The 17,788-nt window shown below is 40.6% G+C and overlaps 1 protein-coding gene across 6 annotated transcripts; it reads left to right on the forward strand.

Moving 5' to 3' along the window:
* Positions 1 to 1,741: 1,741 nt before the first annotated feature.
* LOC108404680 (uncharacterized) lies at positions 1,742 to 10,092 on the forward strand. Of its 6 annotated transcripts, none has more exons than XM_017672395.3 (5): positions 1,742 to 1,910; positions 2,535 to 2,673; positions 6,625 to 6,745; positions 7,001 to 7,099; positions 8,078 to 10,092. In XM_017672395.3, the coding sequence occupies exons 2-5, from the start codon at positions 2,665 to 2,667 to the stop codon at positions 9,508 to 9,510; spliced, it is 1,662 nt and encodes a 553-aa protein (XP_017527884.2). In that variant the 5' UTR covers positions 1,742 to 1,910; positions 2,535 to 2,664; the 3' UTR covers positions 9,511 to 10,092. The 6 variants fall into 6 exon arrangements, with proteins under 6 accessions (XP_017527884.2, XP_017527888.2, XP_017527887.2 ...); XM_017672399.3 differs by having other exon boundaries at positions 7,001 to 7,087; XM_017672398.3 differs by having other exon boundaries at positions 7,004 to 7,099.
* Positions 10,093 to 17,788: the final 7,696 nt, after the last annotated feature.

A 17,788-nucleotide genomic window follows, 5' to 3' on the forward strand; every position in this document is an offset into this window, starting at 1 on the left:
AATCAACTCTGCTTACCATGTTACAAAAATCTTTGAAAAACTGAAAAAAAATTGCATGGAAAGAGAATTATGAATGGGAAATAGATCAGAATTATCCAGAATGCAATACAAAGACTGAAAGATGGGAAAGACATGGAAGAGAGAGTGGAAAGACCTACCTCACAACCAACATGGAGTTCACAGAGGAGAAATAAAGAATGGGGAAGAGGCAATATACGAAGTGAACAAAAATTTACTGAGCACAGGAAGACACCACTTCACAGGTTAAAGTTGTTCAACAAATCCCTAACAGGAGAAAAATTGAAGTATTTAACACTTAGAAACATTATTCATAATTTGTAGAAAACACATTTGGTTACTGAATCCAGTTCAAAGCTCAGGATTCTAAGGGCAAAAAATACTAATATCCTAGTCTCTGCATTTCTCCTTTAAAATCTTGCAGTTTCTATGTAACTTGTATTTTAATATTAAAAAGGCCATTATTCTAAAAGAACATTGACCAGAAGATGTGCAATTCTCACAGAAATACTAAAGTCAACAGACACACACAAAGATTCTCAATCTTATTTTAATAAGACAAATGCAAATTTAAGTCACAATAGTTACAATTTACATCTAGCAGACCTGCAAAATTTGAAAGTTTCACAATATAACTGCTGGCATTAAGAGTTGGCAAGCAAAACAACTATAAAGTATGGTAGGAGTGCAAATCGGTACAATTTTGGAAAACAATTTGTCATTATATAACAAAGGTGTAGATGAGAATATGCTTTGCACTGGCAAATCTGTTACATTCTCTAAGCCTTGAGATGAATCCAGCTGATAACAGTGTTTTTAAAAACTATGGGCACTACAGGCATTAAATACCAGTCACAAAATACACCAAAGGTGGAAGCACTGTCTGATGAATCTTATGCACATTAACTGCTGGACAGATACAGGAAAATTCAGTCATACTATTTATAATTTTAAAAAATAAGCGAAATAAAAAAAGTTAGTAAAGGCAACCACCCAAATATACACCAACACTAGATTGCTCTGGCCCCGGTCAGCTGTATGCAGCGCCAGTTTAGTTGGGCAGGGCAAGGTCAAAGACTAAGAAGCGCTTCTGGAGTCAGAACCATACGGGCTACAGGAGGGGAGCGTCTTCCAGGATGGAGGGTGTCCTCAAAGCGCTCGCTCGAGCAGAGGTGCCGTCAGTGTCTTGGCGATGATACGACGTTATGAATTTCCGGGATGTGTCGTTTGACAATTACTGTGCCAGCCCGGACACAAAGCACTTGGGAAACACAGTCCTGAGCAAGTGGGCACCATAATCAAAGCCCACACTAGCGGGACAGCGTGGCAGCAGGGCTCTAGGTGACAGGAGACCTTCCGCTGGTGAAAGGCTGTTCTCGTCGGGCACCAGCGACGTGGTGGTCCCGGCAGAGCAGACGTGCGCGCAGACGAATGACCCGGAAGTCCCTTGGCAGCCGCGTCCCTTCCCGGGAAGTGTAGTTTGTGGTCCGCGCGCCACAGTACTGCCGAAGCCAGTGGGGGGGCTGCCGCGGCTCGTGCGGGCGCTCGCACCCGTGGGCTGCCGGAGCCATTCTGCGGAGCCGGCTCCCGGGGGCGGCGTTTCTTGGAAAGCCCAGCACGCTTTTGTCGCGGTGCCCGAGACCGCGCGCGGCCGCGGAGGCTTCCGGGAAGTGTGGTTTTCCGTGCAGCTAGTGTGCGAGGCACCACCACCTTCAGTCCGTGAGGCGGAGGCGGAGAAATGCCGCGGAGGTGTGGGCTTCGCCCTCGGCCCACCGCGCGGTAGTCTCGGGCCAGGCGGCGGACTCCTCCGTCCTGGCATCTGGAGGGCTCTGGCAGTGCAGTTCCCGTGAGGGCGGCGGCCATTGTCCGCTGTCAGCCACCCGGCGCGCCAGGTACGCGGAGGTGCCCGCTTTGGACCGCCCCGCTCGGGCTTCGGGGCTGGAGAGGGCCCGCTGAGGATTCAGGCGAGTGTGGGGCCCGGGAGGGCGGTCGGCAGGCGTCAGCCTAACGAATCGGCCGCCAGAACCGTGCTGGCCCGGCTCAGCCCCGCCGTGTGAGCCCAGGCGGGGCCTTAGCGTTTGGGCCTCCAGGTCCTGCTGTGTAAAACGGAGTAAGGATGGCGCTTACCTCGGAGCTGCGGCGAGAAGGGAAAGGCGAGTGCGTGGAGGTTGTACGCACTGAACGAAAACGCCGTCCACAAATGTTTTTGCGTAAGACCGGTCTTGAAGCTGATGCTTCCCAGTTGTTGACAAATTGCTTCAGTACCGCCGAGTTTCAGTTTTCTCATCCTTTAAGAAGAAATCTGGAATGATGTAAATGCCCACCATGGTGGTAGAGACTGAACGGGTTATTTAACATTACTGTTACTTTGTGAGTCTGTCTCTTAGGTGTGTAATGATTTTCACGCAGGGAACACCTGCTGATGGTTACCAGGTGCCAAGGAACACTCACACTCTGTTAGTTCACGGAAATATTGGAGTCCTAGAAAGTGATGCCCGGTGTGCTTTTCCGTGCAGGTGTGTCGCAGAGCTGCAAGATAAGCCTGGTTTTTCATGACTGCTTTTTTTCCTGTTCTCGATCTGCGTTCTCAGGACGCTACCCTTCTATAAGACAAGAGGACCATTTTGAGTAGGAAATTGCGAAGTCATGTTTCAGGTAAGTCAGTATATCCCCAAATCTTTCTGAAACACCTTCTTTTCGGGACTCTGAAGTGTTTGCTTTGCTGCTTCTACCAGTTCCCACCTAACAAAGCCCATTTTAGGACTTGATCTGATTCCTTATTATAGCAAAGGATGGAGCCCTCAGAAGAACTTCCAAGTACCGCCTTCTCTCAGTGCTCCTCCTTTCTACCATTTTTCTGCTAGAAGCCTCTGTAAAGTCTTGAGCGAAAGTTTTTTTTTTTTAAATTGCAATTCAAAATTCAAGTTTAGAATTTTAAGTTATTGCCTTATGGTTGTCAAAGGTCTTTATCATGTCATGTCAATTAATGGTATACCGATCTCTTCAGTTGTTCAACAGATGTTTGGACTCATCCTTGATTCTTCCCTTTCTCTTATAACTCACATTCTGACACTCTGTTTGGATCTAAAATATATAAAGGATATCCACAGAATCTGACCTCTGGTTACTCCATCAGTGCCACCACCTCTACCACCTTGGTCCAGGTCTCTTCGATTATCGCGGAAGCTTCCTAGATGGATTCCCTGCTTCTGCCCTTGACCCTCTTCAGCCTCTTTTCAGTACAGCTGTCAGGATAATCCTCATGTTTTATAAAAGTCTATCATTCCTCAGCTTGAAACTCTTCAGTAGCCCTATTTCAGAAAAGAAGTCAAGAGTTCTATAGTGACTTAAAAGCTTTGTTCAGTCAGGCTGTCTATACCTCTCTCATCTCATTTTCCTTCTCCGTCTCCTTGTTCCTGTGAGCTATAGCCATACTCACACTGCCTCCAAGTTGGGAGTTGCTGTACCATTTGCTTGGAATGTTCTTTCCCCAATATGCACAAGCTTTTTTTGCTCAACAATTACTTTCTCAGTAAAGCTTCCCTGAACACTTACGGAAAATTGCAGCCCCCTTCTCTCGACTATCATTTCCATTCCTCCATCACTGCTTTGTTTTCTGTAGCACTCATCACTGAACTAGCTTATATTTTATATGTTTAGTTTATTCATGTGCTCATATGCCCTCCCCCAGTGGGAGGGGTATTTTTCCTTTTTTGTTACTTTAGCTTCAGTACCCAGAATGATACCTGGCATGAAATAGATGCTTAGAAAAATAGTTGTTGAGTGAGTGATGATAAATGGTGGGGCTGAATCCTAGGGTAGAAGGTGAAGCCTGTGCAAGAGAAGGTAAGAGTTACAGGTGTGCATGTTGGGCAGAGTGGTTTCTCTGGGGTATTAGATCATTAGAATCGAAAAACACTTTTTATTTAAGAAGTAAAAGCTAAAGTGAACTTAACCTTCCAAAATAATCCATTGATTCATTTTTCTAAACATGTATGAAGTACCCGTTAGGAAGAATCTTACATAGGTTTGGCTGTACACTGACATGTAGGACTTCATGATCTAATGCAATACTAAGAGAACTTTATACAGTGGTGGAAATGTTCTGTATGTTTGCTCTTCAATACAGTAGCCACCCAGCCCCCAGTGACTCTTTAAGTACTTGAACTATGACTAGAGTGACTGAGGAATTGAATTTTAAATGTTATTTAACTTTTATTTTATTTCATTTAAATTTATATAGCCAGATGTGACCAGTGGCTACTATATTGATCAGTACAGCAGTACAGAGCTGGTAAAAAAGTAAAAAAACATAAGAAATTAAGACAGGTGCTAGGACAGAGATCTTAGGTTCTGGGGACAAAAATGAATGAACATCTCAGGCTGCCCAAGCAGTTGAGGGTGAAGAAAGACTTGAAGCATCCCTGGAGAAGCAAGGCTGGAACTGATTTTGGTGGCTTGTAATACTAGGGAGGCAGAGGTGGAAATGAAGTTACAGTGAAGTGAGAGAATACCTTCAGCATAGGTAGAGGTAGTCTTCTGAAGAACTGCAAGAATTTTCTCAAGTGGTGCTTCTCTAGGAGGGGTGATTTTGTGCCCCTTAGCCCTACCCATAGGGGACATTTGATAATGTCTAGAGATATTTTGGTTGTCACAACCCTGGGGGATAAGGGAAGTTGCTACTAGCATTGAATGGGTAGTGGCCAGGGGTGCTGCTAACTGTCACATAATGCACAGGACAGCTCCTCACAACAAAGAATTATCCAGCCTAAAATGGCAGGCAGTACTGCCAAGGTTGAGAAACCCTGGTTGAAATAAAGAGCAAAGGGTATTTATTAATGAGATTATATGGGTTTTCTTCTTTAGACTGTCAATACAGTGACATTCATTTATGTGTGTCTAAAACTTAACAAATGAAAGATCTTAGCATTGGTGGAATAAAACAATGTTTTACGCATTTAATATAGTGTTGATTTTTAAATTTGTTCTGTCAGGTGATATTTTTAAAAGTCATTTATTTAAAGACGACTGTGGGTAAGAATGAACACAAATGAGAAAAATAATTTTCTCTGGTACCAAAGGGAAAGAGACCTTCTCTGCCTCCCCTTATTTAGACTAGTTCCTTGAGGAAAACCTGTAATTGTAAATCCTTCTCTGTCCCTTAAAGATGCTTGTAAATCTTTTCCAAAGCTAAATAAGCCTCTGCCAATTTTTTCAAGGCAGTAAAGTCTTTCTTAAGGACCTTGGTGCCATCTCTGTGAAATGAAAACATGAAGGTGCAACCTTATCTCTGTCTGTGTGGGAGTTAGCATAGGCTCCTGGCTCCAAGTTCTAACTTCCTGCTTGTCATAAAGATAGAGAAATTTTTATTTTCTTTGAGGTAAAGACAATTAACACAGAAGGCCACCCCAGTTACCAGATGAATTTAGGATGAACTGTGTAGCAAATGATGCTGTTACTTGAGGATAAGTTATTGTTTATTTTGAAAACGTATGTATAGTCTGGCTTAAAAAAAGGTGAGATTTCTTTTTTTCCTTGCAGGATTGTTAATGGTTGCCTGTGAAGTGTATTACTCTCTGGTTTAATGCTTATTCAATAATAAAACTGACTTTTTTTCCTACATTATGGAGAGGATTTTCTGCTTGGCAGATTTGATTTTTATTTACCCAACATCTGGCAAAAGTAAATTCTGTTTTTAAAACCAGAGACCACTGTGCCTAGTTGAATATACATGCAGAATTTCCAAAGAAAGTTAATAGAATATTGAATCAACTGCTGTTGGAGGGAAAAATATACCATAACCAAACATTGTCTGTTTCACCAATGAAAGATAGGAAATGCCATTTTGAATGCAGACATTTTTTGACTAGCCATTGAGCTATTATTGAACATTAAAGCTTTTTCTAAGCTTTGCTATTTTAAATAATACCATGAACGAATACTGTTAAGAAGAAATCTTAGCTAGGATATTTTCCTTGCATCCTTAGAATCTATTTTGCATGTGTCCTTCCTTTTATTCTTTGCCCTTACTTTACAGTCCTATTCAAGGACTACCTATGGCATGAAACCATCCTTCAGTCTTCTTGCCCAGGGGACTTAAATTATTTTAATTATAGATTGCTTATCAATACCAGGATTAATTATATACCATAAATGTTTTTCATTTTTGTTTATAAATTGGTTATGTGTGTGTCTATCTTTAAAATGTCTTTTTTTCTGAACCTGTTGGGTCATTCTTTTTTTGCACCTAAGTAGTTCATCATTTTTTATTACTTAATCTACCATGTAAGCTATAGAAAAACACAACTAAGCACTTGACTATATGCTGCCAAATGTTGTGTCCTGATTTTTAAAATTTTATAATTCTATTCTCTTTGACAAAATTAACTCTCATGAAGCAAAGCTCTTATATCTGTTTCTTACCCTTAATATATAACTATGCCAAACACACAATTATCCAATTATTATTTAACGTAGACTCCTGATCATTGTCGTAACTGTTGAATCATGTTCCCTTTCTTCCACAATTAGGGTCATTTTACCCCTTGACCAGTGACAGAAGAGGCCTGGGCTATTGTTAAAGCCTATATATATTTGTGATTTCAGGTGACATTTAGTGATGTGGCCATAGACTTCTCTCATGAAGAATGGGAACGGCTAGATTCTACTCAGAGGGATTTATACAAGGATGTGATGGTCCAGAATTATGAGAACTTGGTCTCTCTAGGTAAGCATATCTTCCCCTTTGCCACCATGAGGGAGGTCTTTCGGCCACTCTGAACTGCTGGAGATTCTCATGAATAAATGGCCGAATATTTGTTTTCATGTTCCCAAGGGAATGTATATAGCTCTGCTGTGCTCTGTCTGAAGCTTATTTTCTTGTTTCACTGAATATCCTTCAAACCTTCCTTTGGTTCCTTTTCTGATAATGGCTTCTCCTTCATGAGGATCCAGCTTAAACAAGTTTATTATTTCCCATAAGCAGGTCTTTCTATACCTAAGCCATATGTGATCACTTTATTGGAGGACGGGAAAGAACCTTGGATGGTGAAAAAAAAACTGTCAGAAGGTATGTTTCCAGGTAAGTTACAGTGAGTCAGACAAAATAGGTCTTTCATAAACATGCTTGTAGAAAGTGCAGAGGCATTTTAGGATATTTTAGGGATACTGTCCTTAGAGATCCCAAATATAACAAAATTGGGAGAACCTTAGTTTAGATTTCAAAATGACCATTCCTCCATCCCAAATTATTATCTTTCTGTACTACTTATATAATCAAAATTTGAGGTTTTTGCCATCATAATTCACATTATTATTTTTGAAGCAAAATAAGGCAAAATACTCTTTTTAAGTCCACTTAAGGAAAAATATACCAGTGGATTTATGCTAAGAAAAATTGACAATTAGATGAAAAAATTACTTTTCCCCTAAGGCTGAACTTCAAAGATCAAATATGAACATAAGTGTTAGAGGAAGTAAGGAACATGTAAGAAAGTTTTTAGGAACAGTGTTTTTTAACATCCAGCAAATGATATTGATTTCACATAGTTCCTACATAAAGCCACAAAGCCTATATCTTTCTGAGCCATAAAGAGTATTTAAATTATTTTGTTGTCATTGTAACTGTTTAATGCAGCACTATGATTCTGTATTTTAAGCACACTTATCTGACAGCAAATTGAGATTAACTGAAAGTTGTAAAACCAAGGCTGTGAGAATGTGGTTGTGGTCTTTCACATAAATCCAGGCACAAAATGTTGGCTTGGAATCTAGAATGTTTTCTGCATTTTTCATTCTGATGATTTCTTTTCCACATTGATGGCCTATATTTAACCCGTTTCCCTTGTTACACTCTGTTGCTGCCTTTGTGAGATAACTATTTTCTGTCCTTCATTTGAAATTTGTTAAAAAATCATTGAATGTATGAGGGTTGTCAAAGCCATGTGTTTTCTACTGGGAATGGGGGGTGGTATTTTTAAAACAATTCTATTTCTACCATAAAAGTTTCTTCTAAAGAAGTACAGAAAAAGCAGTGTTTTCCTTACTTGATATATTTCAGATTGGGAATCAACATGGGAGAACAAGGAATTATTAACAAAGGAGGATATTTATGATGAAGATCCTCCCCAAACGGTAATAATAGAAAAAGTGATAAAACAAAGCTGTGAATTTTCAAATTTTAACAAAGACTGGGAGTATATAGAGAAGTTGGATGGAAAGCTTGAAAATCAGGTGGAACATTTCAGACCAGTGACCCTCACCATTAGAGAAACTTCCACTGGGGAATGCGTTTACAAATATAATACCTTCAGCAGCATCTTCCATTTAAAGTCTATTCTTTCTGAACCACAGAGAATTTCTGCTGAAGGGAAATCACATAAACATGATATACTTAAGAAGAGCTTAACAAAAAAAACAGTTATAAAAAATGAGAATATCAGTGGTGGAAAGAAACTTTTGAATTCTAATGAAAATGTGGCAGCCTTCAGTCAGAGCAAATCTCTGACTCTTCATCAGACTTACAATAGAGAGAAAATCTATACATGTAGTGAATGTGGAAAGGCCTTTGGCAAACAATCAATCCTTAATCGCCATTGGAGAATTCATACAGGAGAGAAACCATATGAATGTCATGAATGTGGAAAGACTTTTAGCCATGGCTCATCCCTTACTCGACATCAGATAAGTCACAGCGGAGAGAAACCTTACAAATGTATTGAATGTGGAAAGGCCTTTAGCCATGTCTCATCACTTACTAATCATCAAAGCACTCACACTGGAGAGAAACCATATGAATGCATGAACTGTGGAAAGTCTTTTAGTCGTGTTTCACATCTCATTGAACATCTGAGAATTCATACTCAAGAGAAACTCTATGAATGTCGAATATGTGGGAAAGCCTTCATTCATAGGTCATCTCTCATTCACCATCAGAAAATTCATACTGGAGAGAAACCTTATGAATGTATTGAATGTGGAAAAGCCTTCTGCTGTAGCTCACACCTTACTCGACATCAAAGAATTCACACTATAGAGAAGCAATTCGAATGCAACAAATGTCTGAAAGTCTTTAGTAGTCTCTCATTTCTTACTCAGCATCAGAGTATTCATACTGAAGAAAAACCCTTTGAATGTCAAAAATGCAGAAAATCCTTTAGTCAGCTTGAATCACTGAATATGCATTTGAGAAATCACACTAGATTGAAACCTTATGAATGCAATATATGTGGGAAAGCCTTCAGTCATAGGTCATCCCTGCTTCAACATCACAGAATTCATACTGGAGAGAAACCCTATGAATGTATAAAATGTGGGAAGACCTTTAGCTGTAGTTCCAACCTTACTGTACATCAGAGAATTCATACGGGAGAAAAGCCATATAAATGTAATGAATGTGGGAAAGCTTTTAGCAAAGGCTCAAATCTTACTGCCCACCAGAGAATACATAACGGAGATAAACCTAGTAGTGCAATAAATTTGGAAAGCCTTTAGGCCATATGAATCACTGTACATGTGAAAAATCATGCAAGAGAGAAACTGTATGAATGCGTTATTAGTCATAATACACTTTAGCCATAGATCCTCCCTGGCTGAACATCAGAAAATTTTTACTGGAGAAAAGTCTTACGAATGTAATAAATGTGGGAAGGTGTTTAGCAGTTGGTACAAGCATTGTCTGTCCCAGGTCACACTGTAGAGAGCCCAAAAGGGCAATAAATGTGGGAAAGCCTTTAGGCAGTATTAATCCCTTAACTGACAAGTAAATCCACACTGGAGAAAACCCCATATATGTAACAAATAGGGAAAGACATAAAGCAATATGAATATAAAAATTCTGGGAAGTCCTTCAGTTAAAGTGCATCCCTCATTCTACATCAAAACTCAACACTGGAGAGAGCTTATTTAAGAAATATGGCAAAATGTTCACTAAGAGTTCCTATGTTGCTAGACATTAGATTGCTAGAACAGCCTGAAGGATAGGAATTATGTGTAAATCTTTGCAGTGACCCTATTTTGTAAACAGTTCTACAGGAGGGCAAACAAGTGTATTATAAATAAACATGCATTTCTTAAGCAGTAGCATGCAATTTTATTTGGGTTCTACATAGAAATTATCTTTAGCTAATGGCTATGTGAAGTCATTTAGTTACCCAGTTGGAGCCAGTAAATGTTATAAAGTTGAAAATTAAATCTGCAAAAGAAGTAAAAAGTGGTGTGAGTAAAAATTTTTGGACTTTAATAAAATCAGTTTGTAATGAACTCTTCACAGTGACACTGATTTCTTGCAAAGATTTTCTACTTTCCTCTTGAAGAATTCAGATCAGTCTTTAGTGGGACTAGCAAACTTGAAGAATGAATGGCCTGACTTTTGTGCTAAGAATACCATTTTGGTGATAATTCACAGTCCATGTCCAACTGGCTTGATTCACACATTTTAATTTTTATAAGTGCTGTGAGAACATAACCAAGAAAGAAGATACTATGAGAGGTCAGAGCAGGCTTAATTTAGTGCTTTTTAATCTTGAGTCCTAAAGGATTAGTAATCCTGTGGCATGCACTCTGGGGGTCATTCTAGGCAAAGCAAAGCAAGTTCTATCATGTTTGCTGCAGCTGGACTCCACAATCCAGTTTCTAGTTTCAAGTTTTGTGGCTTTGAGGTATTACTACGGCAGCATCACTGCTAAGAGCAGAGCCCTTTCTCCATCACTGGATCAGAGTTGTTTATGGGGGTTTACCTGTAAATTAATAGTCCAGAGCTGGCCCCATTACTTCTCCAGCTTGCCCACCAACTGAAAGCATTACTTTCCTGCAGTATGTGTCTTCTTCAAACACTTGAGAGTTTTTGTTTTCTACGCAATCTGCAGAAAATTATGGTTTGTAAGGAGGATGGCTTCAGATTAAGTTTTAGATAAGAAATGAAATAGTCTTCCTGGCCCCATGGTTTTCTATCTTGTGACTAGAAACGTAATAAAGATCATTATTAGGATTATATGGACACTTGCAAATAAAGGACAGTTATATAGCTTGTATTTCAGATTCTCTGGCATTTGTTATAAGAAATTACTATTTTAAAAAGGAATATCTGATATAATTCTGGTGTGGAATGAGTGATAGGGTTTCCAACTTTAAAATTCTTCTGTAGTACATGTGCTATCTTAAAGCCGGGAAGTTGAAGGCACATTTTACAGAAATTCTCAGTAGAGATAGTGGGTTTGGAATGAGATGGTGAATTTTTAATATTAAGCAGAGATGTATCTGATTTGTCTTTAGTCATAAGGTTTATTTTGAAATATCTTTGAAAAGATTTATAATTAAGGAAACATGGTATGGTATCAAACAAGGGTCAAGTTGTAATTATGGATAGATAGATTGGCTGCTACGCACATGGTTGTGGGATAATGGCAGTAGCTTTCTATTTCTCACATTCTCTGCCCTTCCGTACTCTCCCAAGCTCAGGTACAACAAATCTGAAGTCCTTTAATCCCCCAGGTTTTAATTTGCTTTCACTACACATAGTTTTACGCTGTGTTGCTATTGTGTTATGAGAGGATTCATGCAACTGTCTACACTTTGTCACTTAATAAACATGAGCATACACATGATAATCTTTTACATTTCTTGATTTGAAGTGTCTTCACAATGACCAGTGAACTAGGAAAAGAAAGTTAGTTTAAATATAGTGCAGGTTCTAAGAAAACATATTATCTTACTATGATGAAAGATTGGACTGAGGTCATAATGATGTTATGATATCACTGATGGAGAATCATGCTCAGTCACATCTGTTAACCATTTCTTGAGCATTACTGTGGGCCAGGTAAATCAGACACACTCCATACCCTTGAAGACCAACAGTTGTGGGTTCCTGTGTGCACATGTGTGTGTGTGTATGTGAAGAGCATAGGTTCTGGAGTCATGTTATCTGGGAATAGATCCAAGTTGCATATATACTGACTTTCTATGACCTTGGACAAATTACTTAACTGCACCATGCCTCACCATCTGTAAAATAACATTCCATAATATTATGAGGATTACATGAGTTAATTGGTATAAAATCCTTACAGCACCTGGTACCACAGAAGCATTCAATGTTAGCTGTTAATGTCATCATCATTATCTTTGCATAGCCATAGCCAGCGGAGGGGTGGGGAGGGCGGTTCTTACAAGACACTACTATTTCCTTCCATCCAACAAATACTTAGGTATTTGAACCATTTTGAGGAGGACTATATTTATTACCCAAGGAAATACTCTAAGGAGACACAAAGAGCACCAGATAGGAGAAGGAGAGACAAGAATAGGACTGCACGAAGAAGGAAGGGTGCCCTACAGGTATGTGTTGGAGAAAGGGCAGACTGAAGGAGGCTTCAGGTCCTTGCAGAGGTGAGGCTTTATCCAGTAAGGCCAGAAGACTAAAGGCCTTTAGTATCACCTTTCAGTATAGGGTCCTCTGGGTTGAGTGCAACTGCCCGCACTGTTCTTGAATAGTGGTACAACTGTGTCATTGAAGGTCACTGATGTCTGGAAAGTCAGAGTAACTTCATTAGCTTTGGGCCAGTCAGATGTAATTAGAGCCCATTGTGCAGTCGTTGGTAAAGATCTTGAAGGAACCGAGGCCCATATCACAGAACTTTCTGTGAGATCAACTCTGCTGGGGCACCAAAGGGGGAGGCAGACACTGCCTTTAAACGGGATGCAACTGTGTTGGAAAAAAAATACCTATGAGTAAGTCATTGATGAAAGTGACAAGGCTGTGGCTTGACAGCCATAGAAAGTAAGTGCTCTGGCACTAAAGATTAGTAGGAAGAAAATTACAATGATAACAGACTGTTATTAGCAGCAGCAGCTGAGACTTATGGTTGTATACCATATACCTGCACTGGGTATATGCAGTTTTATATGAGTATATGGGTTTTATATGCAACAAACAAATGTTCCCAGCCCTGGACTCAGATTCCTGGGTTTGAATCAGCCTATTGAGATTGGCATTTGCTCTCTATACAGGCATATCTTGGAAATATTGTGGGTTTGGTTCCAGGCCACCACAAACTGAGTATCACAATAAAGTGAGTCAAATGAATCGGCTTTCCAGTGCATATAAAGTTTGTGTTGTAGTCTGTTAAGTGTGAAATAATGTGAAAAAGTACATACCTTAGTTAAGCAAGATACTGCTAATCATCGTCGGAACTTAAATTGAGTCATAATCATCTTGCTGGTGGAGGGTCTTGGCTCCATGTTGATGGTGCTTTCTTACAAAATTGGGAGTCAGTCTTCTGAAATCCTGCTGCTGCTTTATCAACTAAATTATGTAATATTCTAAATCTTTGGTAGTCATTTTAACAGTCTTCACCAAGAATAGATTTCATCTTAAGAAGATTCCATTTTTTGTCCTTCCAGAAGAAGCAACTCCTTATCCATTCAAGAGAGTGGAATCAACTTCTAAACTCCTCTTAACATTGATATTTTGACCTCTTCCCATGAATCATGAATGTTCTTAGTGGCATCTAGAATGTTCCAGGTTTTCATTCTGCTCAGAGCTATCAGAGGAATCACTGTGGCAGCTATAGCCTTATGACATGTATTTCTTAATAAGACTTGAAAGTCAAAAAACACTCCTTGGTCCATGGGTTGCAGAATGGATGCTGTTTTAAAGGAATGAAAACAATCTCATACATTTCCACCAGAGATCTTGGGTGAAGAGGTATGTTGTCATTTATATTTTGAAAGGAATATTTTTTCTTCTGAGTAGCAGGTCTCAATAGTGGGCTTAAAAATATTCATTAAACCATATTGTAAACAGTTGTGCTGTCATCCAGGCTTTATTGTTGCATTTATGGAGTATAGGTATAGTAGATTTAGCATAATTTTTAAAGGCCTTGAGATTTTCAGAATGGTAAATGAGCTTTAGCTTTAACTTAAAGCCACCAGCTGCATTAGCCCCTAACAAGAAAATCAGTCTGTACTTTGAAGTTTAGAAGCCAGGCATTGGCTTCTCATTCTAGCTATGAAAGTCCTAAATGGCATCTTCCAATATAAGGCTGTTTCATCTACATTGAAAATCCATTGTTTAGTGTAGCCACCTTCATTGATTGTCTTAGCTAGATCTTCTGGGTAACTTTGCTGCAGCCTCTGCATCAGCACTTCTACATCACACATCTCAGGAACATAGGCTGGATTTGAACATCCAGTAAAAACCATAGTTACCTTCCTGGCAGTATTGTCTCAGATCAAGATTTCTTTTGGCAACTACACAGGTTCTCTCATGCCTCCTTAAACAAAGAATATTCCCTTTGTTCATATGATTCCCATATTGTTCTAATTACCAAGCTCACCTGTCAGAGGGACTACTGCCCACCTTGCAAAGTTCACTTTAGGTATCACCTCAGGCTTGCTCAGGCAATAATAGAGGAAATGAGAGATTAAAAATTTATAAGGCATATAGAAATCAAAGAACAAAATGCAGAAGTTCCCACTTACCAGCAATTATTTTTAATGTAAATGATTAAACTCTCCAATCCAAAAATAGAGATTGGCAGAGTGGGCTTAAAAGAATGCAACTATATGCTGTCTACAAGTGACTCAAAATAGATCCAAACCACAAACAGGTTGAAAGTGAAAGTGGAAAAAGCTATTTCATGCAAATAGTAACCAAAAGAGAGCTGTGGTATCTATATTAATGTCAGACAAAATTGACTTAAAATCCAAAAAGACTACAAGTGACAGGAAGGTCGTTATATATTAATAAATCATTCACAGCAAGAAGATATAAAAAATTATAAAGATTTACATATCTAATAACATGCCTACCAAAATGTTAAGCAATTTTGACAGAATTGAAGGGAGAAATAGACAGTTATACATTAATAGTGGGAGACTTCAATATCCAATCTTAAATAATGAATAGGTTAACCACACAGAAGATAAGTAAAAAAATAGTGGACTTGAACAACTCAATAAATCAACTACACCTAACAAATAACACTCTACCTGCCCAAATGTTCTTTTTTCAAGTGTACATGGGGCATTCTTAAGAACAGATTTATGTATTAGGCCACAAAACAATTATCAGTAAACAAAATAGCTTCCTTGATCACAACAGGATGAAGTTATAAATTAATAACTAGAAGATTCACAAATATTTGGAAACTAAACTATATATTCTTAAACAACTGCTATATCTGAATGTTTGTGTCCTCCAAAAATTCATATGTTCAAATCCTACTGCTCAATGCAATGTATTAAGACTTGGGGCTTTGGGGAAGTGCATAGTTCAAATGGGATTGTGCTCTCATAAAAAAGAGCTCACAAAACTCTCTAGCCCCTTCCACTATGTGAGGGACCAATGAGAAGTCTGCAACCTGGAAAAGAACCTAGAAGTTCCCTAAAGGAGAACCAAACCACTCTTATCTCAGCCTTACACCTGGAGAACTGTGAAAAATAAATTTCTGTTACTTGTAAACCACCCAGTCTCTGGTAAGTTAAAGCAGCCCGAATGGACTAAGACCAGAAAATAGTTAGACTAATGAAAACAAAAAGCACAGTATAACAAAATTTATGGTAAAAGCAGTACTAGGAGGGAAATTTAATAGCCTACCGTAAAAAAGATCTGAAATCAATAACCTAACTTCATGACTTCAAGAACTACAAAAAGGACAAAGGAAACCAAAAGCTACAGAAGGAAAGAAAATTAAAAATATAGTGGAGAGAGGGGAGAGCCAAGATGGCGGCGTGAGTAGAGCAGTGGAAATCTCCTCCCAAAAACACATAGAGCTATGAAAATATAACAAAGAAAAATCTTCCTAAAATAGAGACCACAGGACACAGGACAACATCCAGACCACATCCACACCTGCAAGAACCCAGCGCCTTGTGAAGGGGGTAAGATACAAGCCCCAGCCCGGCGGGACCCGAGCGCCCCTCCCCCCGGCTCCCGGCGGGTGGAGAGAAACCGGAGCAGTTTTTTTTTTTGGCGAGCGCTTTTTGGAAGCCTTAAAGGGACGGGCCCCCGTTGCTGGGGAGGCAGGGTGGCGGGACCGGTGAGGAGGTGCCTGGGAACAGCGCCGGAGGACAAAGAATATCCCGCGTTTCTCCCTGCAAGACCTGGGGGCGGGTGCCTGAGACCAGTGCCTGAGGACGGAGGAGGTCGCGCGTTTTTCCCCTTTTTTTTTTTTTTTTTCTCTTTTTGGCAAGCGCTTTTTGGAAGCCTTGAAGGGACGGGGACCCCAGTGCTAGGGAGGCACGGTGGCGGGACTGGTGAGCGGGTGGCTGGGACCGGCGCCTGAGGACAAAGAATATCCCCCGTTTTTCCCTGCGGGACCGGTGGGCGGGTGCCTGAGACCGGCACTTGAGGACAGAGGAAATCGCGCGTTTTTTCCCCTTTTTTTTTTTCTCTTTTCTGCGAGTGCTTTTTGGAAGCCTAAAAGGGACAGGGACCCCGGTGCTAGGGAGGCAGGGCGGCGGGACAGGTGAGCGGGTGCCTGGGACCGGCAACTGAGGACAAAGAATATCCCACATTTTTCCCTGTGGGACCGGTGGGTGGGTGCCTGAGACCAGCACCTGAGGACGGAAGAAATCGCGCGTTTTTCCCCTTTTTTTTCTCTCTTTTTGCCAAGTGCTTTTTGGAAGCCTTGAAGGGACAGGGACCCCGGTGCTAGGGAGGCAGGGCGGCAGGACTGGTGAGCGGGTGCGTGGGACCAGTGCCTGAGGACAAAGAATATTGAGCGTTCCTTCCCTGCGGGACCGGTGGGTGGGTGCTTTTTGGAAGCCTTGAAAGGACAGGGACCCTGGTGCTAGGGAGACAGGGCAGCAGGACCAGTGCGCGGGTGCCTGGGACCGGCACCTGAGGAAAAAAAAAAAAATCGCGTGTTTTTTCTTTTTTTTTTCCTTTCTGTTCCCTCTCTCATTGTTGCTGTTGTTGTTTTGGTTTGGAGAGTGCTTTTTGGAAATCTTAAAGGGGCAGGACAGGTCACTTAGACCAGAAGCAGGGAATCTGGGGATCTCTGGGCACTCTAACCCCCTGGGCAGCAGGGAGCACAGAGGCCCCTTACGGAGATAAATAGTCTCCTGGCTGCTCCCCCTCTAACGGGGCTCCACCATTTTGGAGGAACAGCCCCAGCCAGGCCAAGCCCACAGCAACAGTGGAGATAAACCCCAAAGCAACTGGGCAGGAAGCAGAAGCCCTGTCTGCGCACAGCTGCCCAGCACAAGCCACTAGAGGTCGCTATTCTCCCAGGAAAAGGCTACAAACCAACAAGAAGGGAAGCTCTTCCAGCGGTCACTTGTACCAGCTCTGCAGACTATCTCTATCACCATGAAAAGGCAAAACTACAGGCAGACAAAGATCACAGAGACAACACCTGAGAAGGAGACAGACCTAACTAGTCCTCCTGAAAAAGAATTCAAAATAAAAATCATGAACATGCTGACAGAGATGCAGAAAAAAATGCAAGAGCAATGGGATGAGATGCAGAGAAAAATGCAAGAGCAGTGGGATGAGATGCAGAGAAAAATGCAAGAGCAGTGGGATGAAGTCCGGAAGGAGATCACAGATGTCAGGAAAGAGATCACAGAAGTGAAACAATCCCTGGAAGGATTTATAAGCAGAATGGATAAGATGCAAGAGGCCATTGAAGGAATAGAAGCCAGAGAACAGGAACGTATAGAAGCTGACATAGAGAGAGATAAAAGGATCTCCAGGAATGAAACAACACTAAGAGAAATATGTGACCAATACAAAAGGAAAAACATTCGTATTATAGGGATACCA

The sequence above is a fragment of the Manis javanica genome, chromosome 17 (assembly GCF_040802235.1).
Source record: "Manis javanica isolate MJ-LG chromosome 17, MJ_LKY, whole genome shotgun sequence".
In the NCBI taxonomy this organism is placed as follows: domain Eukaryota; kingdom Metazoa; phylum Chordata; class Mammalia; order Pholidota; family Manidae; genus Manis; species Manis javanica.

Bases quoted from the DNA above. Each gene is read 5' to 3' on its own strand.
- LOC108404680 (XM_017672395.3), top strand. The intron at 6,746-7,000 runs GTAAGCATATCT...ATTTCCCATAAG, and splicing joins TGAGAACTTGGTCTCTCTAG to CAGGTCTTTCTATACCTAAG. The intron at 7,100-8,077 runs GTAAGTTACAGT...GATATATTTCAG, and splicing joins GTCAGAAGGTATGTTTCCAG to ATTGGGAATCAACATGGGAG.